General features: G+C 53.7%; 2 protein-coding genes across 7 annotated transcripts in view; one reads left to right on the top strand and one right to left on the bottom strand.

Moving 5' to 3' along the window:
• LOC104560344 (zinc-binding protein A33-like) overlaps positions 1-26,687 on the top strand; it is a 44,860-nt gene extending 18,173 nt beyond the window's left edge. Inside the window, exons 1-7 of one of the 6 annotated variants that reach the window (XM_062002946.1) lie at positions 21,512-21,537; positions 22,110-22,384; positions 22,945-23,040; positions 24,001-24,234; positions 24,636-24,655; positions 25,365-25,480; positions 25,588-26,687. In XM_062002946.1, coding sequence (XP_061858930.1) covers positions 22,112-22,384; positions 22,945-23,040; positions 24,001-24,234; positions 24,636-24,655; positions 25,365-25,480; positions 25,588-26,132 — 1,284 coding nt within the window. In that variant the 5' untranslated portion in view covers positions 21,512-21,537; positions 22,110-22,111 and the 3' untranslated portion in view covers positions 26,133-26,687. The other 5 variants (XM_062002942.1, XM_062002945.1, XM_062002943.1 and 2 more) reach the window with 5 other exon arrangements.
• On the bottom strand, positions 327-8,941 carry LOC104552081 (neuropeptide Y receptor type 2). Its single transcript, XM_010208135.2, has 2 exons — positions 8,712-8,941; positions 327-1,728 (listed from the first exon to the last, which is right to left on the bottom strand). Exon 2 carries the CDS (start codon positions 1,688-1,690, stop codon positions 545-547), a length of 1,146 nt encoding a protein of 381 aa, XP_010206437.2. The 5' UTR covers positions 1,691-1,728; positions 8,712-8,941; the 3' UTR covers positions 327-544.
• Positions 26,688-27,041: the final 354 nt, after the last annotated feature.

Consider the following 27,041-nt stretch of genomic DNA (forward strand, 5'->3'; position numbering starts at 1 on the left):
CTTCAGATTCTTGCAAACACTGTGCAGGAGATCGTGAGTTGCCTGCAGAGAGATGGCACTAACCAGCCTGTTGCAGAAGAGTGTTGGTCTCCTTCCCTTTGAAGGCACTAGCTAAAGGTGGATCATTAAGGCTTTTGGGCAGGAGACATACAGATGAACAAGCATACACAATAAAGGTTCTCTGTTTGTACTGTGTAACATGCCAGTGGATAAAAGGTTGAGTAACCCACTTTGGCAAATGAAAACAGCAAAAACGTGTGTATTTTGCTGGCTAAATGCAAGCCTGTGTGTCTATGTTTTTCATGCTTTGCATGCATAACTGAAATGCAGAGAAAGGAACAAAATCATTTGTTTGGCCAGACAGAAATACACCAGATTTATTGACTGGAGAGATACAGGAACTATAAGGCTTTGTGGCTATGTGGCTACAGGAGCTATAAGGTTTTTGCCACACAAACACTCCACCAGAAGGAAAAAAAGCATTCACCCAAGAGTCTCTCTGGGCTCAGTCTCAGCCTCAGTCCTGGAGGTGGACATCCCATCCCTAAACCTCTGTGGGCAGTGGCCCGTTGCCAGGAGTCTGTTTGATGCTCCCGTTGAGGGTGTTGGCCCTGAAGATGTAGGACCTCCCTCTGAGGGAGCCTTCGGTGTGGATGCTTTCTGGCTTGTTCTGGCAACGGAAGAACATCAGGAAGCCGTTGCGGTAGTTCTTGTTCATCCATCCGTAGAGCAGGGGGTTGACAAATGTAGAGCACATGGCCCCGACGTGGAAGACAGTGTACAGGAGTTTGTACTCATGGAAGATAAGAACCAGATCAAGATCAATGGCAAGCTGGAATATGTGGAAAGGGAGCCAGCAGACTGCAAAGACCACAACTACCATCACTAACATTTTGGTTGTCTTCCTTCTCCGGCACTGGTTTTCATTCCTAGAAGTGGGACTGACGTGGTTTTTCAGCTTGAACCAGATCCTGGTGTAGGCATAGCAAATAACTGCAAGAGGCAAAACGTACTGCAGGAGGAGCATGGACAGACTGTAGATAGTGGCATCTCTGTTATTGCCAGAAGGCCATTTCTCTGAGCAGACAGCCATTTTGAGGTTGATGGATGGGATTTCCTCGTATCGATACTCTCTGAAGATGGCCAGAGGACCTGCTAGGACGGCTGCAGCTAGCCACATGATAGCTATGATGGTGAAGCTGAGCCTCTTGGAGATCCTGCTGTCCAGGTGGAAAACAATACACCGGTACCTATCCAGGGCAATCACAGTTAGAGTGAGAGTGGACACGTGGACGCTCAGAGCTTGAGCATAAGGGACCAGATGACACAGAACGGCTCCAAACTTCCACTCGTCCAGCAGCGTGTACACTAGGGTGAAAGGCAGACAGAGAGTGTCCACCATGAGATCTGCCAGGGCCAGGTTTGCTATGAAGAAGTTGGTGACAGTCCTCATGGTCTTGTACTTCACGATGATGTAGATGACCAAGGAGTTGCCGATGAAGCCCAGCAGAATGATGAGGGAGTAGGCGGCGATCAGAACGACCTGCACCCCTGGGAGCTTGGTGCTGTCCATCATAACACTGCGAGACCCAGACACATCCTGGCCAGGAGTGACAAGGCCCTTGTCGTGCCAGCCGTGCGGCAGCTTCTCCAGGGTGAGGGTGCTGTTGGCTCCCTCCAACGGTCCCATGCCTGGCCTGAGACTTTCCGTCAGGAGGAGAAGGAGGTCTGCAACACAGACACAGCACAAGTGAGAGCAGGGGAGACACCAGAGCATCTGCAAGAACTGAGACTCAAAGGGCATGTCCCATGTGGCATTTTGGGCTAAGCAGCAGCAGAGGTGGCATCTTCCATCCCCCCGTCCTTGCTCATGCTCAATGGCCTTTCAGCTCTCTTACACCTCCCCTTAGAGCCTGACATCAGTTGAATGCCAGTTCCCCAAGGAAAGGCCAGGGGAAAATGTAAGTTTTCACACAAGTTTCTGAGATTCTACTTATTTGAACTGAAGAGGTAAACACCCTTCAACTAGCCAGGGCCAGACTCGTAGGTCCCAAATGACCTCCTGCTCATGGAAGTGTGCCTCTCCTGCTTCTTCACCCTGGGCTGTGCAAAACTGAGAAGGTGCTTCAAAGCCATAAGTTTGGGGCCTCCTGGGGCTGACAGAAGAAATCAATGATGCTGTCAGTCATCTTTGATGAGATCTACTTGCTTACAAAAATATCCTGAGTCTTAACTCCCTAAGAACTAGACAAAGAGAAAAACAACAGGCCACTCTTAAATTCAAGGTGCTTTTCTCCACCTCCCTCTAACAATTTCTTTCCAGATTGTGCACGCTGGGGTTTTGTTTTCAGTTTCTTACTTCTCACTTCTCCAGGTGAAAATATCTCTCACCCTGTCTCTGCACAAGTCTTTGCTACTGCTCCTGCCAGTGATGCCACCACCCAAGACCAGTACTCCCCAGTCCCAACCCCTGGTAATGTCATTAGCATCACTAGCACCATTTTATGGAGCAAGCAGCCACTCTCTGTGACTGAGTAGGTCGTGGATTCGTTCCCTCTCCCTCATTATCAGGCCCCAAAGGTCCTCTGAATGAAGTAGACAAACCAAGCAGTTTTCCTCCCTCCTCTGCCATCCTCAAGGTTCCTGGGCACCAGGATGATTACTCCCTTGCCAGCCTTGAAGGGCCTAGGCCCCTGGCCAGCCCTGTGCCATTGAAGACCCCATCACAGAACAGGAAAGTGTAACAGCACGCAGAGCACTGTCCATAAAATCAAGCAGTTACAAATCTTAACTGGAGAATGAGGGTGTGGAGTCTCCTTCTCTGGAGGTTTTCAAAACCCACCTGGATGTGTTCCTGCGTGACCTGATCGAGGTGATCCTGCTTGAGCTGGGGGGTTGGACTGGATGACCTTTTAGAGGTGAGACCCACAACCTTCTGTGGCCAGGGACACCCCCACTGTCCTCTGCTTCCTCCAAGGACTGAGTGACTGAAATACTTTTATAGGATTTTCAAGGCTAGATTATGATGGTTATATTGGTGCAGCAAACCATGTATTAGGATTTGACCCGATCTGCAGAGAGTCCCAGGTGAATATAAATGATAAGTTAACTGGTGTTTAAAATTCTGTATCACTTGAGTGCTTAGAGATCATAACTTAGGTTGTATTAAAGATTCTGTATTATGCTACTTGTAGTTTGTGTTACATTGATTCTGCTTGTACAAGTCCTGTGCTATTGCAGTCGTAAATTCTGTGCCACACTACTCAGGAGTAAAGGGAGTAAAGCTTTAATTGCAACCACAACTTAGTGCCATCATTCAGCCAAGGATCCTTGGAAGAACCTGTCTGTCCCCTCAGTGTCAGTGACACTCAGGCACCCATCAGCTTTGCAGCAGAGAGAGCTCCTGCTGGGATGTGCACATGCAGGAGGCAAACCCCTGAAGCTGTGAACAAGCGTCCTGCAGAGCTGTTGCTGAGCATCCAGGCACAAACAGGCCTGAGAGGCAAAGCCGCAGCGTCAGTGAGCCTTCTGTCACGGGGTGCTCCTGGGAATATGGCTGTAGGAGCCCAGCTGATGAGCCAGAACTAAGTCTGGAACCCACAGCTGGTGTTTGGTGCCATTGCAGCAGCAGAGTGTTGTCACAGCAGGGTTTCCATTCAGTCCAAACACAGCAGGAGAAGTGCCAGCTCTGATATTCGCTCCTTCTCAGCTTGCGTGGTGTCTCAGGATTGCTGCCGAGGTGTGAGGAGAGGGGTGGCCTCAGCCTCTCACACATCCCCGTCTGCCAGCGTCGTCTGTGGGATCCCCATGCCCACTGCACCCTTGATCAAAGTCATCACTCTGCCCAAACTGTGGTCTGCAGAGAATCGTGTTTTCTCTGACCTGCAGAGATGAGCAATGATGTCCTGCCACTGAGAGAGGGATGCACGGGGCGTAAATGAAGCTGAGAAATAGAGGTAGCCTGATGAGCACTTCCTCAGCCTCTGTGAGGAACGACTTGGTCTGGGCTTGCACCAGGTGGGATGTGAGCACGCCTGGCTGGGTGCTGGTGGGCTCACACGGGTCCGTGCCCTGCAAGCCAAATGTATGAGGACAGCTTCTCCTTGGGAAGGCAGAGTGCTTTCTGGGCAGAGCACCTGCAATTCAGCTAGGTCCTTAAACAAACAGCATACAGTAAGGGTGGCAAGATGGTAAAGGTGGAAGCAACTTGTGTTGCAAGGAATGATAAATGGCTGCTTGTTCTTTGGCCGCTGCTCAGGGCGAGGCTTGTGGTGTCCCCTTGGGAGCTGCTCTGAGGAAGCGGCCTGGTGGCTGCAACTGCAGGGGTTGGAAGGGACCCCTAGAGATCATCCAGCCCAGCCCCCTGCTAAAGCAGGTTCCCCTCCGTCAGGTCACACAGGAACGTGTCCAGGTGGGTTTGGAAACCTCCCCACCCTCCCTGGGCAGCCTGTGCCAGGGCTCTGTCAGACACTCTCACAGCAAAGAAGTTTTTTCATGTGTTTAAGTGGAACTTTTTGTGTTCCAGGTCATGACTATTACCCCTGTTACTGCACACTAGAACGTGTCACCCCATCCTCCTGACATCCACCCTTTAGGTACTTATAAGTGTTGCTGAGGTCCCCCCTCAGCCTTCTCCAGACTAAACAGCCCCAGTTCCTGCAGCCTTTCCTCGTATGAAGGATGTTCCATTCCCCTGATCATCTTGATGGCCCTGTGCTGGACTCTCCCCAGCACTTCCCTGTCCCTCTTGAGCTGGGGAGCCCAGAACTGGACGCAGGACTCCAGATGAGGCCTCACCAGGGCAGAGTAGAGGGAGAGGAGAACTTCCCTCGGCCCGCTGCCCACACTCTTGTTAATGCATCCAGAGTGCAGATTTTTGGCAATGGTTACTGTAAATGGTGTTTGGCTCAGACGCTGTGATAACGGAGACTAAGAGGGTAAGAAAGTAGCTTTAAGCAGGGGAGGGGAAAATGCTTGGGTGAGGGTTTGCTTAAGGGCCATCTCAGACCATGGCACTGCTGGAAGTGTCTGGAGAGGTAACCCCGAAGACCAAAGAGGGGGGTCCCAGCTTCTGAGGCAGAATAGGGGAGCTCAAAGCCACTCTGCACAGCCAGTGCAGTGTGAAACGCAGCAGGGGAACAGGCAGGGCCGCAGGAAGGTGGCACAGGCTCTTCCACAGAGCCCACCCCACCTGCAGCAGTAGCCCAGCCCAGAGCCTCTCCTGACACCCCTGCTGTGGCTGGCCTCAAAGCAAACCGTACTGCCAGAGGAGCGAGGTGGGTGAAGGAAACGGAGCAGGGGCTGGGCATGCTGGCAGTGGCTGTGCTTGCCCTGATTGCTTTCCATCTGGGTGTTTATATCTTCCAGATTGCCTGCTGTTACTCTGTCACTGCCACTTGTTATCCCTTTTTCTATGGCCTTCCTGTCCCACTTATCTTCAGTACCCAAGTCCTGGCACAGCACCAGCAGACATTCCCTTCCCTTTTTCCCCATCTTGCCCATCAACTGGCTGCCAGTTCCCATGTTCACATCTCCAGCCATTGCCTTATGATGCAGACTGGCAGCTACCCACCATCTGAAAGGAGCCAGGAACGTCATGATTGTTGGAGCTGTTTTACTTCCTAACAAAGTGGCCTTAATGGAGTTATTATTTGTTTTGCTTTGCTTTGTGTTGTGGGTTTTTTTCCAAAGGAGAACTATTAAAAATCAAGTAAAGCATTTTAATTAAGGGTCAAAATGGTCATAATAAATGTTCCCACTCCTGCCTGGAGGTTGCAGGGGTGCTGATGGGAATGGACCAAGGTCCACTGCAGCAAGTAATGGAAGTGCTGGCATGTGTGTAGGCTGCTGGCAGATGCGTGCTCCTGTGCCCAGCTGGCCTGCCAGGCTAGGTGGAAAAATCCTTGGAATTGCTTTTGGGAGAACAAAACAGCAGGGCAAACCAGGAGGAGGCAGAAATGCTGCCCTAAGCCCTTTCCTCTCTGCTGGGCTGCCGTGAAGGGATGTGGAAACAGGGCATTGTCTGGATCCTGCTTTTACCCTCTCTTCCAGCTGAGGTTCAGCCTGAGACAGGGCTGGGACCAAAGGTTGGCTCCCAATGAGGCAAAGAGCTGTTCCCTGTGCCAGCAGGCTGCAGCCTTTGGGAAGAAGGGAAGAGGAGGGGGAAGCACAAAGGAACTGCAAAACCTCAGCCCTTTGCTGAGCACACTGCTGTTGATGGTTGAGAGGGACAGTGACCACAGTGGATGATTTCCAAAATCCATTCCTAAAGAGGGCCTAGACTAGCTGCCCTGGGACTCAGATGCACCTCTGCTTCCTGGCTCCCTCTGTGTCTCTGTGGCAGCCCCAGGCATGCAGCCTGGTCCAGACCTGTTAGGGCACATCCAGACCTGGAAGAGCCGTTTGCAAAGCCTGTCAGGGTTCAGAAAGCAGGGCTGGAGGGGTGGGCAGAGGGCTGGAGAAAACAAAGCTTCTTCATTAAAATGGCTCTTCTTGTCCCAAGCAGTGAGACTGGGGTTGCTGCAGCCAGCAGGCACATAGTGTGGGGATGAGGGAATAAGGACAAAGATTGCTCAGAGAGTGGCCAGGAACTACAATTCTATCACAGTTATCACAGATTCAAAAGGAGGGAGTGGAAGGATTGGCCTCTGCTCTCTGGCTAATGACAGCCACAATCTGTTTCTACAGCAGCACTGGGGTGTAAGGGCTGAGGCTGATGGACATTTTCATGGCTTGGCTCACTGATTTATTCCGTGCTGTGTTGTTCCTCTAAAGCAGCCCAACACCATGAAACCTCTTCAGCAGCTCAGTCTGGTGCACTGAGTCATCTCATCCTCAATCAGGTGTCTGTGACGAGGAGGTCTGAGACTATCCCTCATATCCAAAACACAGTTGTCACCCTGGGGCAAGCCACCTTCTACCACCTTCCTGTTCCTCGAGAGCACTCGAGAAGCAGCAGTGTTTAGCCCTGCACCCCTCAGCCCTTTAGGAAGGAGAATACAAGAAACTGAGATATGAGGGTAACCAGGCTGCCAGAGGCCACACAGTACATCCCAGCAGGGCTGGGAACAGAGCCCAAGCTTGCTGACTCCAGCCTCCTGCATTCACCATCAGAGAGGACTCTGCATCTCTCAGGATAAAACCTGAACATGGATTTCAGGAGCTGCATGGATATGCAAAATGTGATGGAAGGGAAGCTTTGCCTCCTCTGTACAATGGGCTGGTTTCAGGACAAACAGCAGCTCTGGGATGATTTCCTGAAGCCAAAGGGCACGTAGAAATTGCCTCAGCTTCTTCCATCTCCAATGAAGGAGTGATTGCCCTACTATGACACTCTGTGGCAGATGGGAAGACTCTCTGACCTACCCTTCATCTGCTGCAGCTTTGCAAATTATCTATCCAGATCCAGCCCACTGGTGCAGAGACCTAATGGCATCAGACAAACATTGCCATCCCAACAATTGCAAAGCTCCAGAGCCCCAGGGATGCTTCCAGGGACCTCAGCATAGAACTGGAACCAGGAGGCAAAGAGCAAGGAGGAGGAGATTTCTTGTAGTTCCTCACTCTAAATATTTGGATGTCTCTGCCTAGGCTGGAGCCATGAAAGGCTGTATGGGTCAAGGCCAGGAGGATGCCTTAGTCACTCAGCTCAGGACAGGATGAAAAAGAAGGTGGTGAGAAGAGATGAGATTTCTCCTGCAGAAAGCAGGGGGAAGAGTGCAGAGTCTTTGCCCTGTGGGGGACACTGTGGGAGCAGAGCAAGGCTGGCTGTGAGACAGGGCTCAGCAGGTGAGGCTGAGGTGCAGGCACAGCAGTTGTCAGGCTGCAGAAGGGAAGAGACAGCTTGGTGGGAGGATCCTGGTTAACCTGGGGGGTCTGTTACCTCTTCAAGACCCGCCTGGACATGTTCCTATGCGACCTGATCTAGGTGAACCTGCTTCTGCACGGGGTTGGACTAGATGATCTCTAAAGGTATTTTCCAACCCCTACCATTCTACCATTCTATGAGTCTGGGGTAGATGTGACAAGGGAGGAGAAGGAAATAACAACTCACTAACAGAAAGGAAAACAGGGAAAAAACCCAGTATCCTGCTTTGGGACAGACCAGAAACTCTGTAGGTGAAAGGCAGACTACAACAGGACTGCAGGAGGCATAACATGCAATGAGTGCAGAGAGCAAGCACCATTTTCCCCCTGCAGACCCCTGTCTCCCTTTGCACCTCCAAGGGCACTGTGTCTGGCAGCAACATGTACAGTCCCAGCACAGAGGAGCTGACAGGAGGTTTGTACCGGCCACGAGGAAGCAGACTGCAGGAGAGCTCAGGATTTTTCAGGCAGCTGCACACCTCAGCCCCATGCCTGCAGCACACTGCTCTTTAGCTCTACGTGCCCGGTTTCTGCAGCCCCCCTGGAACAACCTGCTCTCCTGACTGCTCTCACTCAGCATCCCGCTTCCCACACTCTCTGCTTCTGTTCAGGGACTGTTTGAAACTCTCCTGCCCCTATTTCTTGTTCACTGTCTATTCCAGCTCTCAGTCCCCAGGTTCAGTTTCCCCAAGATGCGTGGCCCTATTTTTAGCTTGAATCATTTGGCATGGCCAAGACATGGTCCCACTCAGCCCTGCTACTCATCCAAGCCCTCCCTAACCCCCCCTGCAAAAACCAGAGCATCCTCATCCTCCTCCTCCTCCTCCAGGAATCAAACTGCTCACCTTGAGTTATCACCTCATTGCCGTCCAGGACAGGGCGCTTGGTCCTCTCTTCTCTCTTGGAAGTCAACCTGTGGCAAAGGGGTGGAAAGTACTTTTCTTCAACTGTCCTCAGAAAAGCAAGGAAGTCAGGTGAGGATCTGTGCTGCTGGAGGGTGCTTCATCGCAGGGGATAGTGTGGATACCCCACTCCGAGCATCCCCGGAGCAGCCTCTCACAGGGGGACGGCCAGCCCCTGTCTCACGGAGCTGGATGCTGTGTTAGCTCCTGAGTGAGAGAAAGGCAGGGAGCGTGTGTTTAACAAACAGAAATGGAAAAGGGGAGGGAGCCTGCTGCTGCTGTTTATACAGTCTTCAGCCACTGAGGGGCTTCTTGCATCGAGGAGAGAGAAGCTTTTCCACCACATCCAGTTCCCTCTCCAGGGAAAAGTGTGGAACCAGGAGGTCTGCAGGCTCCTCATGAATGCCACTGACCAGGTCAAGTGTCTGCTTGCTCTCACTCCACAGCTGTCTCATCTACTCGGGCTTTAAACTCACTGGGACTGGCACAGTCTTGTCCAGGCGATGACAAGTTGCATGTCCTGCAACTCAGCACAGCCTTCACAGACCTCCCCCCATCCTCCTCTGCCTCTGTGTTTGTACAGTGTCTGGCATAGGGCAGCCTGCTGCTGTGGGATGGGCCTTCAGGTACTCTAGGGATACAAATAAAAGTAGTGGAGAGAAGTCTGAGTCACTTGGCAATGGTCTGCTACAGAGCCAGATTCAGTATGGAGCTAGGAACCAGAGTGAGTTTCTATTTTAGAGTGCCCAGCACTGCCCATAAACCCAGAGCAAGAGAGAGAGGCACAAAAGCAGCATTTCCATGTCCAGTTCTGCAAAATCCAATCTGCTGCAACACTGAGGGCAGCACAGGGAAGCAGGAGAAGCTCAGCTCTCTACCTGGCCAGAGGTTTTGCCTTCAAAGAGAAGTCAGGTGTGTTCCTAGCATAGGGTTTCCACCACAGGCAACGTGTGCATTTGCAGCTCACCTGGGCTAGGAGATACTCCCAGAGGTTATGGAGGAGGTGGCTAAGAGTTTGTCAGAGGAGTTTCTCTTCACCTCCAGAGTGGACTTTGGTTTCCTTTTCTTTGTGAGAACTGAAACAGGGAGTGCTTTCAATCAACTTTCTGTGCTGCAAAAGTCACAGGAGAATGAACATGCTTTAATGGCTTGGCAGAAAAAAAAGAGAGTGAGAACATTCCTGAAGTCACATGGACAGTGTCATTTGAACCCAAAATTCAGACAAGAGTCTTTCTGAGTCCTATCTTCCCTTCAGGAAGCAAAGGGCTTGGCGTATCAGCTCTGACAGCCAGGCAAATCCACCAGCTGGATTTTTGTGTCTTCTCCCCTTTTGTTTTCCCTGAGGCTGTTGATTCAGCTGCTCTGGAATGCTGAGAGTGGAGGGGAGCAGGACAAGATGAACCTGCTTAGAAGGGGCTGTTACTGTCTCCTGTTGATCTGAAGGAAAGGTGTAGAGCAGCTGATGGGGAGTGGTCCATGCTATTCCACATGATCCTGGTGGATGGATATACCTCCTCTCCAGGGTCCCCAGCAGTGGATGGTTGATTTCTGCTTGAGAGTGAGATTTTTTTTTTTTGTACTTTCTCTTCTGGCATAAGATTTTTCTTGCCCATTCCCCAGAGTCCTTTGCTATAGCTCCCCACTCATCCCTGCCCCGGGCTGGAATATGATGCCTGGGGAAGAGACAGTGATTGACAAGAGAGAAACTCGCTGCAGCCTGAATCTGTGAACCTTCATGGGGACCATGGGGTGAATTCCAGTCATTTTTGGCACATAGTATTTGCTGGATGACAGCAAATGCAAACTCTTAAATCATAGGTGAGGCAGCACAAGACTGTCCTCTCCCATGGTCTCAGGGGTCCAGCAGAGAGGTCAGCACCAAAACCTGCAATGCTCCCACATCAACTCACCTCTTCGACCACATAACTTAGTCAAAGAGACCCCAGAGCAGACAGAGCTGCCTATGATCCATGGTGATGCACATGGTGACAAATCACTCCCCTGCAAGCGATCCTCCTGCACCATGGAGCAGCACAGAAAGGGAAGGTCGAGCTCTCAGCACGCCTGGGGTGTCATTCCAACTGGCAGCCCCTGTGCTAGGGTTTGGCCCTTGCTCCCTCTGTGCTCTCCAGCCCTCTCCCCCGAGCCAGGCTCTTCTCATGACACCACAGAGGTGGGCTGCCTGCCAGCCTGCCTAACGTCACCCAGATACACCATTCCTGCCAGCAGCGAGTTGAGGAGCAGTTGTACCACAGCCTGAACACTGAGGTGCCAAAAGACCTTCGCATGCAACAGATCCCAGAGCAGCTGAGAGTCTTCCTAGCCTCAAGCAGCAACTACACCCTGAAGAACAAGGATGGTGAAATAGGAAGATGACTCCTGGCATTGCCCTGGGGTGTGAAAAGCTGCTCAGCCCTGAGCAGAGGTGCCAGGACCCAGTGTAACCTCAGACCCTGGAGTATTTGCACACACAGGCTGGCACACAAACACCTGCACAGGTGGCCGAAGAACATGGGTCCTTTCAAACATGATGGGATCATTCAAAAAGTATCTTTGCAGCCCAAAAGCCCTTCTCAGTGGCTGGGCTTTGATTAGGCAAAAGTGAGTTCTTCTTACCTGCTCTTGTGAGAATACAACAATGAATTTTATGCTCCAGGGAGCAAAAATGAAGTAAAAAAGCTGGGAAATGGGGCAGAGGAGAGGGCTGCCTTTTCATCGGCCCATAATCTGCTCTGCCTCAGAGAGCAGGCAGGTCCTGGCTCTGAACACCTGGCAGCTGTAAGCCATACTCTGTAGCTCAACTTCTGTCATAAAAGGAAGGCATATTATCTGATCATTCCCTGAGAGAAATCTGTAAGAAACCTGTTACCAAGGCTTCCAGATGCTCCAGTGCATCCTGCTTCACTTGGAACCGCAACACTGACACACTTTAAAAAGCAGCTTTTCATTTTTCAAACATCTGTTTAATTCCACCTGCATGTAACCAAAATATTTCTACTGCTTCTTCCTGTGGTGTCCAACCTGTGTTTTGCTGAACAGCTGCAGAAGCATCAGTGTGTTGTGGTAACACAAAAGCCCCTTTTTCCATTTGAGCCCTGGAGTTCAGTGGTTTTTGGAGTCTGTGATGCATTTGAGAACTAAATTAGCCACAAAGCTGCTCAGAGGTGGGAGGGAGGATAGAAAGCTGTCTGCACCCTCTCTGAATCTAAAAGCAGGTTCTCATTTCATAACTGCTTTTTGTCCCCATATGAACATTTCTGGAATCATTAGAGGAGTAGAGATAGCATCAGGGACAAGAGTTTGCTAAAATACCTGGGACATCTGATAGCACAACAAGAGGCGCCGGAGAAGCTGGAGGAGAGATGAGCTGTGAGGGTTGGCCTGGGACTGACAGAAGATGGGGATGCTCAGTGTGTCTTCAAGATGAGAATCAGCGAGCCAGGAGAGAGGAGATCATATGGAAAGAGATTAATGGGGTTTGTGTCCTGCCAAAGAGGACACCCAGCACTACGCTTCAGCTCCTGGCAGAGCTGGGAGAGACAGGGATAGGGCTGCACTTGAGGCAAATCCACAGGGCTTGCTTGATTAAGTGGATTAATGCCAAGGAGGACTTACCCTTCCTACTCCTGGATCTCCGTCCAACACACAAAATCCCCCTGATCATGCTCAGTCAGGGCAGAGGGACTCTGGGCAGCTTGTCAAGGTTCCCCTGGGCAGACACCAGCGCCTTTGAACTGGCCCCTGCATTTAGCTGCTGTTTCTGCAAGTCACTTCACTCAAAGCTTTGCTAATTTATTAGAGGATGTTGCTAGTTGTTTGTGTACCAAGCCAGCTAGAAAGCAGCTTCTGCAGAAGAGGATAATTGCAGTTAGATAAGCTCTTCAGAGCCAGGATTGCAAAAAAATACATTGTACATCAACTATGGTCCAGTTAAACTACAAATCTGTCTGAGTTTTTGGTAGGAGCATGTTTCCCTGTCTGACACAGGTTCCCTGTCTGCCTCTGGGCAAATCACTTGATGTGTCTCGGTTCCCTATACGTAAAAGAAGTGATGGAAACGATTCACTCCAGCAAACACACCTGTGGAGCCGTGAGTTATGCGCAGAACAGGGGGCTGGGTGCTTGGATGTGTGGCAGCAGCTGCCCTGCCACGACAGCAGAGGGAGGTTGCTTTGTCCCATGGGATTTCATTCTAAATGGCCCATCTCATTTAGGCAGCATGTTCTGCAATCAGGGTCATGCTCTCCCAGGCTGGATACCCCTGCTTCATGGTCCCATGATGAAGTTCCAAATTTGTGGCCAGTCTGTCACTCCTGGGGTGACAAACGGCACTACAGGTGTTGGGCTGTGGCCATGGGAACAGGCAGAGCTGGATGTGCTGATGGCAGCCCCAGTCTAAACTCTGCCAAAGCTGAAAGGGATGCAAGTGGCTGGGGAAAATTCAGGGCATTACATGTTTTCTGTTGGCTTGGTGCTGCCAAAAGGCACCAGGTTGCCAGGAGCTGAGCTCTGGTGCTGAGCACCACTATAGAGGCAGCAGGATCATGTTTGCTGCTTCACTACCTTTCCCAGTCCTGTGGGATCCACATTAGCTGTCAGCATGAAGCAGCTTATCCTGCTCAGCTCTGCACACCCCACCTCATTACACTGGGGCAGGCGGATTTGGCCCAGGAATTTGACTGCTAATCCATTTGGCTCTGTGTTCTCAGAAACGTGACTCAGAAGCCACCATCCGACGCTGTGAGGCAGGTATGGCACCGAGTCATCCCCAGGAGAAAGAGCAGCGTCCCCGGGGTGCAAGTGGAGCACGCACAAGCTGAGCAGAGACCATGCGGGAAAGCACAAAGCCTTATAAAGGCAGTGCTCTGGGCTTGTCCTTCTTTCAGCTCTTCTAGGCGATGAAAAGGACAGCTCATAACCCTAATTAACTGGAACATGCTAATACCACTGAGCTTCCCTGGCCAGGAGATTTGGCACAAGGCATGTGGGACACTTTCCAAACAACTGCTCAGGGGAGCACGTGCCTGCAATTTATTATTCGGTAAGCAGTGTATCTTCTCAGCCTCTGCTGAAGAGCTCAGACCAGACACATGAGGGAGCTGGGCCTGGAGCCTGCAAATCCACTTCAAAAGCCATTTCATGCTGGAGGGAGAAGAGACTTATTTCTCCCCAGGCACTAAAAGTATTTTAAGGTGCCAGGAGAAATACAGCTTTGTACAGCATTACCTCTGTGAGCACTCAGGGCTTCCAAGCGCTGCAGCATGTGGTGCTCAGCTTCCCATGGGGAAAATCACGTTCCTTGAAGGTGACAGTCACTCTGAGAAGAAGATGTGCAGCCTCCTATGACACCCAAATTCAAGGACCAGAGTACCGTGCATCGTCATTTTTCAGAGCAAAGCAGAGGAGAGCATCCTGCCCTCCTGGGGAAGGGTGGCAGAGGCCCTGGCGCCATGTCTCCAGGGTGGGCTATTCCCTGTTTTGACAGCTGTCCTGGGCAAGCCAATGCCCTGCATTATTCCCTTGGAAAAGGAGGGGGAAGGAGCCTGCCCAGCTCCTACTACAAATAAATCAATCTGTGAACTTTGAACAGGGAGCAAAGAGTAGGCCTCTGAAAAAGATCAATTCATCCCCATGGTAAGATCATCACTCTCGGTGTTTACTGTGCTGTCAAAAGCAGAGGCAGAAGATGCAGCCCCTTGGCTTGGCTTCAGCCTGGCTGCCTCCCACGGTGGCCCTGACCCTGGGGCTATTCAAGATAGCCCTTGCACAGGGCTTGGGTGGAATGGGCTCCCCAAATGACCACCACCACAGCCGTACCAGCACAGACACTGAGAACAGGTCAGAAGATTTGTGCTGTATCCCCAGGACCACAGTGGCTTGCCCACCACCCTTTTGCCTCCTCAGGGCCAAAGGGCTCCTCCTGCCCAGCCCTGCCGCACACGTGCTCACCGAGGGCACATCTCTGCCCGCTCTCTCCCCAGAGCGGCCTTTGCAAACACACGTTGTTATGGTGACAGCTCAAGAAGGAAAATCTTTTTGAGGATCTTCCAGATCTTGTTTTTTGTTAACAAAAATATTGCCACTTTAATTATTTTCCTTAAAGGACGTGGTTATGCTGAACGGCAACTGAATGTCTTTCTGCTTTCTGTTTCTGGTGACCAGTTTGGTAAATGCTCAGTCTGCAGCTTTCACTATGTGGCAGAAAGAAATGGAAGGGGGAAAGATAGAGCCAAGTGCAAAGAGCTGCTCTCACATCCTGCCGGGGGTCACAGGAGGATGCTGGAGGATGAGGCTGACAGGCTGCAGGCCAGGATGAGTCTCAGTTTCTCCAAAATGAGTGAGACTTTGGAGCACATCTGTGTCTTTCTCAGATAACAAAGCCCAGAGTAACCAGCAAGGGGAACATTTATGCCCAGTAGCCTGTGCTTTGCATGAAATGCTGCACTGAGAGATCTTGTTCTGGCAGGGTCTTCTACAGAAACATCCCTTGCCTTTTGAAGGCTACATGATGCTAAATGAATTCTCTCCGTCTCCACTGAATACGCTGAAGACTTTCATATGTGATAACAGTGGGTGCTGCAGAGATCTGGGCCCTCTGGGCATCTTTAATGCAAGTAACAAACATAGCAAACAGCCTCAGACAAATTGGAGCATGTGATATGACCACAAGGCTGGATTTCATGGCTGCTGTGTTCTGACCATGGAATATGGATGTTAACCAACAAAAGTCTTGAACACCTTGAGCAGCCAAGCCTTTCCAGACCACTTTTGTAGGGTGAGCTCATGAAGAGCTTTCTCACTTCCCTGTATACAGAGCTGAGGTCAGAAACCTCAAAAAACCCCTCACAAACCACATGCTTCAGGCCCTGCAGAGTGCTCCGCAGCCTCACCACGAACCAGGCATCCAAGTGCAGGAGAGTTACGTGGCATCCTTCAGCTAGGGATCAGGCAACAGGCTGAAGTGTGACAAAGCTGTTTTGGCCAAGCCCTGTGCTGTGTGTGGAATATCAGAGGGTTTAGCACACAGCTCAGGATAAACAGGCAAACAAGCAGCAGCCAGAAATGTTAATATTTGCACAAATCTCCTGGTTTTGGCACCTGGGTGTGGGGAGCTGAAGGGGGCTGGTGGAATGCAAACATGGATTCCTGGAACCCCTCCATGGGGAATGGGGCATGGGGAATCTCAGAGCCCGGCGTGTCAGGCCAGCTCCTGATGGTTTACACAAAGAGTCCTGGGAAGGGAGACTGGGCTGAGCAGTTCAGCAGCTGTATGAAGCTGATCCTTCGGAAGTGAGCTGTTTGAGCATCCCCAGGAGAAAAAAAAGAAAAGAAAAAAGAAAAAAGCCATGGTTAAGTGGTGTTCATAGAATGATAGAATGGCAGAGTTGGAAGGGATCTTTAGAGATGATCTAGTCCAAACCCCTGCAGAAGCAAGTCAACCTAGATCAGGTTGCGTAGTCCGTTCCAGGCCCTGCTTCCGACATGCCACCCTCACCATGGGGCTGTGGGTTAAACCCTCCCACGTTTCCAGTGCCCTCAGAGCCTTGCAGCACCCAAGGGCTCAGAAGAACCTCAGTCCCACGGTGCAAACTCCCTCCCTACATGAAATTGGAGATGGATTTGTCCATGCTGATCCTCATCCCTTCTCCATGAGCCTCTGGACACACAAGGGACAAAATGACACAAACCTTTAGACCACTGGCCTTACTTGACCTGGGTCCTTTTACAGTATATCTGGGATGGTTTCAACCTGCTCAACATCTCTCACTATCTCCATCTGGCTCTTATCTGGACCATGGTTGCCAGTTTATGTGGGTATCTGGAGCCAGTCAGACACCTTCAGAGCACAAGGCTCTGGTCTTAGCAAAACAGCAGTGTCATTTGGGCCTGGGAAGAAAATGCTGGCAAATAATGGTCTTCCCGTTGGTCACTCTCCTCCCCTCGTCATTTATCCAAAGATACTGTATCTCAGAGCATTGCTTCATTTCCTTCTCTCTGCGACTGGAACATCTCTCTGACGAGGAAAGCCTGTGAGACCTGGGGCTGTTTAGCCTGGAGAGGAGAAGGTTGAGGGGGACTTTATCAACACTTATAAATACCTAGAGGGTGGATGTCGAGAGGATGGGGACAGTCTTTGTTCTGCAGTGCCCAGTGACAGGACAAGGGGTAATGGGCACAAGCTGGAACATGGGAAGTTCCACTGGAATAGGAGGAGAAGCTTCTTTGCTGTTCAGGTGAGGGAGCCCTGGCTCCAGGGAGGGTGTGGAGTCTCCTTCTCTGGAGGTTTCCAAACTCAGCTGGATATGTTCCTGTGTGACCTGATCTAAGTAAATGTGCTTGAGCAGGAGGTTGGACTGGATGGTCTCTAGAAGTCTCTTCCAGCCCTGTGGCTCTGTGTATCACTGGGAGCCTGGTGAAGCCCTCTGGCACCACACTCTCCCCTTCAACCCCTCCTTCTGTAAGGCCAAACAGTGCCTCTGACACCCATCTCCAAGAATACATATTTACTGCATGAAGCAGAGAACCACGGAGGGTTTTGGACCTCATCCATGAGCTTTCAGCCAGACCCATCCTGATATACGTTATCCTTCATCTCCCCAGTGCATAATCAGGCTCTGCAAACACAGTGTTCTCAGGTCCCAGCCCAGGGCTTGGAGCCTCCCGAGAGAAATATGCTAAAAAAAGAAAGAAAGACATTATGTTGCCAGCTGAAGCAAGTGTTGAAAGGAAGGAGGTGCCAGGAGCACTTAAACAAGAATTTGAGACCGAGGGACGCTTGGGTGTGTGTTTTCAATCGGCAGATGAGAGACGTGTTCACTGGGAGATGCCTGCCAGTCGCTGTTAGCTTTAGATCTCGGTGCTGATGCCCCAGCAAGTGAAATGGCCATTACAAGGACATCCTCGCCTGAGCTGGAATTTTGATCTGGGATTAATGGATTAGTGAAGTGTGTGGTAAAATGGTGCCACTCCTCCTTTGGCTCTGAAACCTGCACTTGCAGCTCAAACCTGCAAAGATGGAGACGAGCGATTTTACGTGGATAATCGGTCCTGTCAGCAGCAAGGGGAGTTATTTGTGAGAACTGAGTCAAGACATCAGGGAATCCAGGACTGCCTTGGGTGCTGCAGGGTGTCCTGCAACACCTGGAGCCAGCTGGCAGCTCCATGTCCTGGTGCAGAGAATCACTCCCACAACAGCAGCATCCTGCAGCCCCGTGGCAGCCTCAGAAGCAGGGTGTCCACCGGCACAGCCTCATCTGGGTGGCACAGCGGGGATATGCTCCTGCTGCTCACACTGCATGCACTGCCCAGGGCCAGGCACCAGCTGGGGTTGATGAAAAGCTCAGCATAAGCTGAGCTATCCCAAATTCTGCTGTTTAAGGGTGAAGATCCACTTATATGGCTACAAAGGGACTCACTTCTGCAAACCAGCAGCCTGCAGCTGCCCCAGGGTGCACAGAGGTGCTGGCCTGAAGCTGTCATCTCCCCAGGCTCTGTAACCAGTCCCATGGGAAGGTAGGAGCTCTCCCAACACAGGGCAGATGCTGATTCACCAGGACATCTCTCAGCACTGATGGCTCAGGCTGCTGAGGGAACATAACCTTTCACAGCACATTCCAGATCTCTGCTGAAAAGCAATTATTGATGCTTTTACCTCTGTGCAGAGCTGCACAAATAAGGGAGCACGGCACTGCAAGCTGCAACAGGTCAGGAAGCAGCACCCTGGCTCACCCCAGGCTGTGTGTCCTGGGCTGGGCATCCTGTCTGCTGGCTTGTGTGTGTGTCTCTACATTGCATATAATTATAGAACCATAGAATGGTAGAGACTGGAAGGGATCTCTGAAGATCATCCAGTCCAACCCCCTGCTAAAGTGGGTTCACCTCCATCAGGTCACACAGGAACATGTCCAGGTGGGTTTGGAAACCTCCAGAGAAGGAGCCTCCACATCCTCCCTGGGCAGCCTGTGCCAGGGCTCCCTCGCCTGAACAGTCCTTGGGTTAAGTCGAACGTTCTGTGTTCCAACTTGTGCCTATTACTCCTTGTCCTGTCGCTGGACACTACAAAATGTGTCACCTCATCCTCCTGACATCCACCCTTTAGGTATTTATGTTGATGAGGTGTCCCCTTTGTCTTCTCTAATCATGCCTCCTGGGGAAATGATGGCAAAGCCAGGAGACCAGATGTTAGACACGGATGATGAAGGCATTTTGCTCTCAAAACCGTACTTCTTGGGGACTGTTGGTGTGTGGCAGGAGGAGGATGTGTAATTCCAGCCACTCTCAGGCTATGCAGGCACTTGCCAACATGCTGGGCTGGCAGCAGCCACTGCTCCCAGCAAGCCCAGGCCCATCTGTACAGGGAGATCCAGCATCTTGAGAGCACAAAACTCCATAAATTGGTGCAGTGGGGAGTGCATTAAGTTGCAGCTAAACAGACATTGTTCAGGCATCCCTGGATCCTTGTATCATCCCCAGGCTCTGGTGTCACCATCCCAGGGACATTTCCTAGGGCACCCCACTGAGTTATGCAGTGGAGAGGGGAAGAGGGCAGCAACGGGACCAGGTTCAGTCTGTTGGAAACAATTCTTGCCCAGTCAGTGCTTCTTGTCCCCCAGGCAAGCAGCAGGGGCTGAGCATCCCTGTCCCACTGCCACCACAGGGACTGAAGCAGGAGGATGCAGCCAGCCCTCAGCCTGAGCCCCTAGAACCACTGTGCTGGGGCTGGCGGTGTATCTGGGCAGGGCCTGACCTTGTTGGTGTCCACAGGTGCCACTTGCTTGGCCACCAGGGCCCAAGCAAGCGTCTGGAAGACAGAGCTGGAAGGAAATAGAGAGGGTATGAATTAGGAAGAGACTGGGATACCATTGCACTTGGGTCAGGTACAGGGTAGGGGAAGAGTGCACTTTCACAGCAGCCCACATCCTCCCCTCTTTGTTCATGACACCAGAGGAGCTCAGTTCTTTCCCTGGGGACACCCCCAGCCCACCACACCACACCACACACCACACCACACCACACCACACACACTCCAGTATTCATGCTGCACGTGCCAGAGCTCTGCAGAGCGATGAGGAGCTTCAGCTCAGCACTGCTTCATGCCCAGCTGGTTCCAGGAGGCTGCCCAGGGTGCATCTCACTGGCCAATGGACACCATCTCCCAGAGCGCTCCTGTAGTCAGCAATGCTCAAAGTCCAAACACCAACGTGGGGCTGAGGCTGAGCGTGTGATCCCAAGGGGCTGGTGGGGACAAGAGGGAGGCTGATGCCTGCAAGCAGGGCTGCTGCAGCCACATGCTAGTGAGCAAGCACACACAACGCAGGAGAAAGTCCGGCACAATCCCTCAGACAAGCAAAGGAAGATGGGTGGAAACATTTCCTGCATTAATTGCATGGCTTTAATGGTGCTAAACCACGGAGCATCAGCAGCAGGAGGAGGAGGAGGGCAGTAGAGGGACAGTGCCCAGCACAGTGACCTTTTGGAGGGATGCTCTGGTTCTAGCAGTGGTTAGCAGACAGATGGTCTGTGCAAGTCCTGTTTGTCCTGTGCTCCCCCTCCTTTCTCTTGCATTTGCTTTTACTTCTGGTGTTGAAAGCTCTTGTGATCTTTCTCACAAGTCAGCTGGTGTTTGCTTCTCCCCACAACATCCTGGAGCATCAGGTGACCACATCAGGATGAAAAACCTTCCTTCTTCCCTTTGCTTCCCTTGCAATTGCTGAGTGCAACTCGAAGCCGTGACCACAAAGCATTGCACGGAGTTGCCCTCCGACAGTCCGGTGGCCTGGAGAGCTCTCACTTCCCGCGGCTCCGGACAGCTTCAGGCCCCTGCGGAAGGCAAACGGGGAAAGAGGATCGAACGTGTTTTCCTGGGGCTCATTCCTACGTGCAACAGCGGGCGGTAGTGCCGGGGCAGTGCCGTGCCGGGGCAGTGCCGTGCCGGGGCAGCGCCGTGCCGGGGCAGCGCCGTGCCGTGCCGGGGCAGGACAGTGCCGTGCCAGGACAGTGCCGTGCCGGGGCAGTGCGGTGCCGGGGCAGTGCGGTGCCGGGGCAGTGCCGTGCCGGGGCAGGACAGTGCCGTGCCGGGGCAGTGCGGTGCCGGGACAGGACAGTGCGGTGCCGGGGCAGGACAGTGCCGTGCCGGGGCAGTGCCATGCCGTGCCGGGGCAGGACAGTGCCGTGCCGGGGCAGGACAGTGCCGTGCCGGGGCAGTGCGGTGCCAGGGCAGTGCGGTGCCGGGGCAGTGCCGTGCCGGGGCAGGACAGTGCCGTGCCGGGGCAGTGCGGTGCCGGGGCAGGACAGTGCCGTGCCGGGGCAGTGCCGTGCCGTGCCGGGGCAGTGCCGTGCCGGGGCAGGACAGTGCGGTGCCGGGGCGGTGCGGTGCCGGGGCGGTGCCGTGCCGGGGCAGGACAGTGCGGTGCCGGGGCGGTGCGGTGCCGGGGCGGTGCCGTGCCGGGGCGGTGCCGTGCCGGGGCAGGACAGTGCCGTGCCGGGGCGGTGCCGTGCCGGGGCAGGACAGTGCGGTGCCGGGGCGGTGCGGTGCCGTGCCCTACGCAGCACGCGGCTCCCGCCCCCCTCTACGGGCGGCGCGCGAGGCCCCGCAGCTGCCCGGGACGCCGCGCGCACGTGACCGCGTCACGTGTCCGAACCCAGCCCGGCCCGCGTGCCTCAGCTGCCAACCAATGAGCGGGCGGGTGGGCGGTGCGTTCTGCACGGCCATTGGCGGAGGCGGGCGTCAGTCCGCGGAGGGGGCGGGGCTGAGGCGCCAAATCTGGCGGTGCGGTGCGGTGCGGTGCGGTGCGGTGCGGTGCGGTGCGGTGCGGTGCGGTGCGGTGCGGTGCGGTGCGGTGCGGTGCGGTGCGGTGCGGTGCGGTGCGGTGCGGGCTGCAGGGGCGGCCGGGGCTGCGGGGTGCGGTGCGGTGCGGTGCGGTGCGGTGCAGTGTGCGCACCTCCGGGCTTAGGCCCCGGCGTGCAGCCACCGCTCTCCAGTTCTTTTGCAGCCGCGGGGCTACTCGCGGCGCTTGGGCCAGGGGACCCCTTCCCGGGGGCCCTGTGGAGGCCACGCGGCCAGGCCCCGTGAGGCTCTGTGGGTGGTTTTGCTGGAGTCAGGGGAAACTGAAAGTTGTTCTGCGAAGGGACTGACCTTTGTGCTGTAATTCTCACCTGGAAGGGTTGAACGTGCCCGGTGCAGCACTTGGGCAGGTCCTGTGCCTCCCGCACAAAGCCCGGTAGCACAGTCCTGCCCCAGCGCGCTGAGCAAAGGCAGGAGTCTGCCCTAGCCCAGTGGGAAGGGGATTTTGGGACGGTGATGATGGCAGAAAACTCAGGCTGGGGCCTGTGTACCAGCAGGGATGGCCGGCCGGAGCCAGGACCGGAGCCTGCGGGAGGAGCTGACGTGTGCCATCTGCTGCGAGCTCTTCAGCGAGCCGGTCATGCTGGACTGCATGCACCACTTCTGCAGGGCCTGCATCCAGCGCTACTGGGAGAGCTGTGCCGGCGTGCCCTCCTGCCCGCAGTGCCGCCGGCCGTGCCCCAGCCGGGCCTTCCGCACGCACTACCTGCTCTCGGGGCTGGTGGAGAAGGTGCGGCGCTGCAGCTCTGCTGAGCACCAGCACAGGATGCAGGTGAGTGGCTCCTTCCCGGTTGAGGAGAAGGGGATTGGTGACATGTGAGCCCACCACCCACCGTCAGTTTCCCCACTCTCTGTGTGCTTCACCTGACCCGAGTGCACTGGTGTCTGAGCCTCCTGATTCATACCCTCTCCCTGTTTCCTTCCAGCTCTCTGTTTTCCAGACACTTTCTTCTCTTGCTTCTGTCCCTCGCTGCTGTGCCTGACCTCCATTGCAGCCTCCTTGTTCTCACCTGGGGACCACGCAGCTGGAGATGAGAGCTGCTAGTGCCGGCCACTAGCACAAACAGGTCACAGCACACAAGGCTTAAATCTTCTGCAGACAGATAGCCCAGGCCAGAGCTTCCAGTCTTAAAGATCATAAATTCATTTAAATATGTGCACACATACATATTTTTCAAGCCTGTGCCTCAGGTGCTTTCTCTTTCCTTACTGCCTTTGTAAGAAATCCCGTTGCAGCCTCCCTCCAGTGCTGGCCTCAGGAGTTGGGGTTGCTCCTGAATCACAGCAGGATAGTGAAATGTTCTCCTTGCCTTCTTTCTCTCATTCCTGCAGAAGCGCCTGGAAGATGCTTTGCAAGCTCGCCGGAAGGAGATGGAGAATTTCTCTCAGAGGAAGCATGCGGCACAGAGAGATATCTGTGGCCTAATGGTAATGCCCTGTGGTAGCTGCTTTCTGTAACAGTCTCTGGGTTAGTGCTCATAGAGGGTCTGTGTATTACTTCAGCTGAAACTTAGTTCAGCTTCCTGTAAAAATCTAGGCAAATAATTATGTATGCATCTGAGAAAACTCCCCTCATACAGACCAGAGCCCATCACTACTGAATAGTGGAGGCTTTGGGGAGAGGAATTAAGGGCTCGTGTTTCCTGCTGGCAGGAAGAGAAGTGCAGGAAGGGAAATGTGTTTCAGAAAGCACTCATCAAGAAAATAATGAGGGCTAAGGTTGCACTTTGAGATTAAAAGATTAAAGATTGGGAAAAGAAAAAGTCATTGTCTGCCTCCTGTAAACAGGCAGGAAGGCAGTGAGAGCATCCCAAAGTTGGCTGGCTGACCAAACAACTGGAATAAAGGGACCTCTGAAAAGAGCCCAGTGGGATTTTATCACCCTTAACTACAGAGATTAGTTTGGGCAGCTCTCCCATGCAAACAGAAGCCCTGAGAGACAGAGGCATTGGAGAAGAGAAGCAAGCTACCAGTGTCAGGCAGCACTGCCTGGCATCTGGCATGGTGTAGAAATAAATGCAGGCTAACCTGAACAGCTGAGTCTGCAGCTCCAAAAAAGCAAAAGAGCTCCAGTCTGGCACACAAGCACATTCCTGATGGTGTGGGAGAGGCCTGTGGGCTCCCACTGTGTCCATGTGCAAGGAGTTCTAGTTAAGGTGACAGAGCCCTTGGTAGAGCTTTGTTTGGATTGGGTTTTTTTCCTCTCCTGTTTGGCTCTGCAGCCTTGAAAGTTATCCTTGTGTCCTGTTCTCCATCCAAAATAGTTGTGGGTATGTTTGAGACTTACAGAGCCCAGGAAATTAGTCAGCAGAGTCAGGCCCAGCCATCCTGTGCACCTACTTGAGTATTTTAACTGCCAGTCTTATCTGCCTTTTTCTCCCTGCTCAGAAGGTGTCTGGGGAGCTGAACTTCAAGATCCGAGCAGAGTTTTCCCACCTTCGTAAGATCCTGGAGGAAGAGGAGAGAGCTGTGCTGGCAGAGCTGGGTGAAAAGAAAGAGCAGGCACTGGCAAGACTGCGCGGGGATGTCTGCCGGCTGGAGGAGGGAATGTCGGTGCTGCAGAGGGACATAGAGCACATCGAGCAGACCCTGAGCAACATGGAAGAGGTGTCATTGCTGGAGGTGAGTGTGCTTGGCTGAGCCCTGGCAGGGGAGAGAAGAGTGTTTCAGGATCTGAATTTGGGATGGGAATAGTCCTAAATGACAGCACTAGGCTGTACCTGGGATTCACTCGCTGCCACCCCTCCAGATTATGTGCCTGATTCCTTGGAGTCTGGAGACTTTAGCCACAGAGGGTATGTTGATGTCTGATGTGGTGTATCTTGGGAGCCTCACTTCTCATCACCCCTGTGGAACTGCCTCGGCTGCAGTGCTTGGGCAGTTTCCCCCAGGGTGGGGGGTCCGGGCAGATTGGTTTCCTCTCTCTGCACTGTGTGACAGCAGGAGGCAGGACAGGGAGCTTATTTGTGCAGCTGCATGAATTATAGACAGTGACTGCTAATTCTCTCTGCTTCTCACTGCAGGTGGAGAGCCTGGATATCAGGTACGTGTCTGGCATGAAAGAAGCTGATTCCCTTTTCAAGAGCTTATCTCTGTCCCTTGGCTGGAACCTCATGGGGGAAGGATCTTATCTCAAGTTTTGAAAGCGTCATGAATTGCTCAGCAAGCTGCTGGTGCTGTGCTAGGAGGGGCTGGTCCCCAGCATGTGTTTGGCACACTCCCCAGGGAGCAGATGTGTGGAGGTGGCTGGGCTGGAGGAGCGGGTGCTGGTTTGGAATGGGTGCAGGAGCCATGCATGCTGCTCATGGGAGCAAGGCTTGTGTCACAGACTTGTGGGTGCTTTGGCTTCTCCCTGCCTAATACAACTCCCAGTGCTGCAAAACTGACCCCGAGGTGCAGGTTTGTCTGAGGCTGTGAGTACCTTAGGGCCAGAACCGCCACAGGGGAGTGTGTCCCTGTTCCCTGCAGTGGGATGCAGCTCGGCTCCACGAGCCTTGCCTGTTCACCCACACAGGAGACCTGTGGGTGTGCTGGGTGCTGCTCTGCTGTGAGCTGCTGCTCCGTCAGCTGTGCTGACACCTCTAGCCCTGTCCACACCACCTCTGCCCCCAGCCCCTTGCAGCCCCAAGCAGAGTGGGCATGTGCCAGCAGGTCTGTGTGCCAAAGCCACGGTGCACGGCAGTGTGCCGCGGTCCCAGCGCACTCCCCTCGCTACCACACGCAGAGGGGCTGACCCCTGCACTCTGCTCTAGGCCCTTGGTGCGTGTTGAGACCCAGCCTGCTTTCGACCTGCAGCACTATGGGGACAGACACAGCGGCCCCTTGCAGTACATCTTCTGGAGACAGATGCTGCGGTCCATCCAGCCCGGTGAGTGGATTGTGTGAGGGATGGCTGTGCTGGATGGTGGCAGGGCTTGGGGATGCTCAGCAGCGGAACAGGCAACCAGTAAAATGCCCTTCTTGATTTCTCCACAGCTCCTGCCCCACTCACCTTCGACCCTGAGTCAGCCCACCCCAACCTGATCTTCTCCAGAGACCTGACAGCTGTGACAGAGAGGAGCCAAGCCCAGCCTGTCCCCTGCAGCCCACGGCGCTTCCGACAGTGTGTCAACGTCCTGGGCTCGCAGATGTTTGCCAGTGGCCAGCACTACTGGGAGGTCTGGGTGGGCAGCAAAACCAAGTGGGACCTGGGAGTGGCTGCTGAGGCTGTGGACCGGGCAGCAAAGGTCAAGCTGTGCCCTGAGAATGGCTACTGGACACTTCGCCTGCGGAACAGGACGGAGTACTGGGCCACCAGCACCCCCTGGGTGCGCCTGACCCCCTGCCGGCCCCTCCGCAAGGTCGGCGTGTTCCTGGACTGCCAGGAGGGCACTGTCACCTTCTTCAACGCTGGGGACATGTCTCACCTCTTCACCTTTCATCAAGTCTCTGCGGAGAGATACTGCCCCTTGTTCAGCACCTGCTTCAGTGACGGGGGGGACAATGTGGAGCCCATGCGCCTCTGCCACCTGGCCCTGTGAGGGATGAGGGGGATGGGGAGTGCTTCGGGGACCCCAGCGTGGCTCCTTGCCTCTCAGCTTGCCTCCCAGGCTGTGCTTGAGGCCATTCTGCACACATGACCCATGCTGCTGGGGTGGAGGGGATGTTTTTGTTTCAGTTATGGGAGGAAGGAGGGGTATAAGTGTCTTCCCAGCTCCTCTCTGCCACCTTGTCTCTGTGCCATGGGCTGCGGATGCCTCACTGTATTCCTGTAGGTGCCTGACACCCTCTTGAGGATCAGCCACCTTTCCCTGTTCAGTGACTGTGGCCCTGGGGCTGCAGCAGAGGTGGCTACAGGCACTGTGCACCTTCTGTCCCTCTTTGCTTCCACTCACCGAGCCCGGGCAGAGAGCAGGGGCCTGGAGCACTGTCAGGGGCCTCTCGATGCTCAGTTACATGTGACCTGGGCTCCCTTTGCTCTGAGAGCAGCCCGGGGCCGCGCTGCGGGCGGGCAGCAGAGGGAGCTCCGTGCACGGCCGGGACCCACCGCTGCCTCCCTTCTGATCATTCACGAATAAAGCTCCTTGGAAACGCTATTGCTGTCTGGACTTGTTCACGGCTATGTGCTTGGGGGGGAACATACTGCACTGGGGTTTAGCACTGCCAGGGGACACAGAGCAGTCCTCTGCTCCAGCCCAGGCCCCTTCCCTTCTGCAGCTCAGCAGGCTTGGAAGAGCCACTGCTCTCACTCAGCCCTTTGGAGTGTGCATTGGGCATCTTGGTCTCCATCTATCTGGGTCTTAAGGATTTGTATATGTGAAAAGGGCAGAGTCCTGTTTCAGGCCAACTGCACAAAAGCATGGGCAGCCTTTGCTGCTGGGAGCCTGGCACCACACTTGCAGGAGTGGGGCCCTGAGAAGGGCAAGGGGGAACTTGGCTGCTGTGGTTTA

Source organism: Colius striatus, chromosome 9, assembly GCF_028858725.1.
Source record: "Colius striatus isolate bColStr4 chromosome 9, bColStr4.1.hap1, whole genome shotgun sequence".
NCBI lineage: Eukaryota > Metazoa > Chordata > Aves > Coliiformes > Coliidae > Colius > Colius striatus.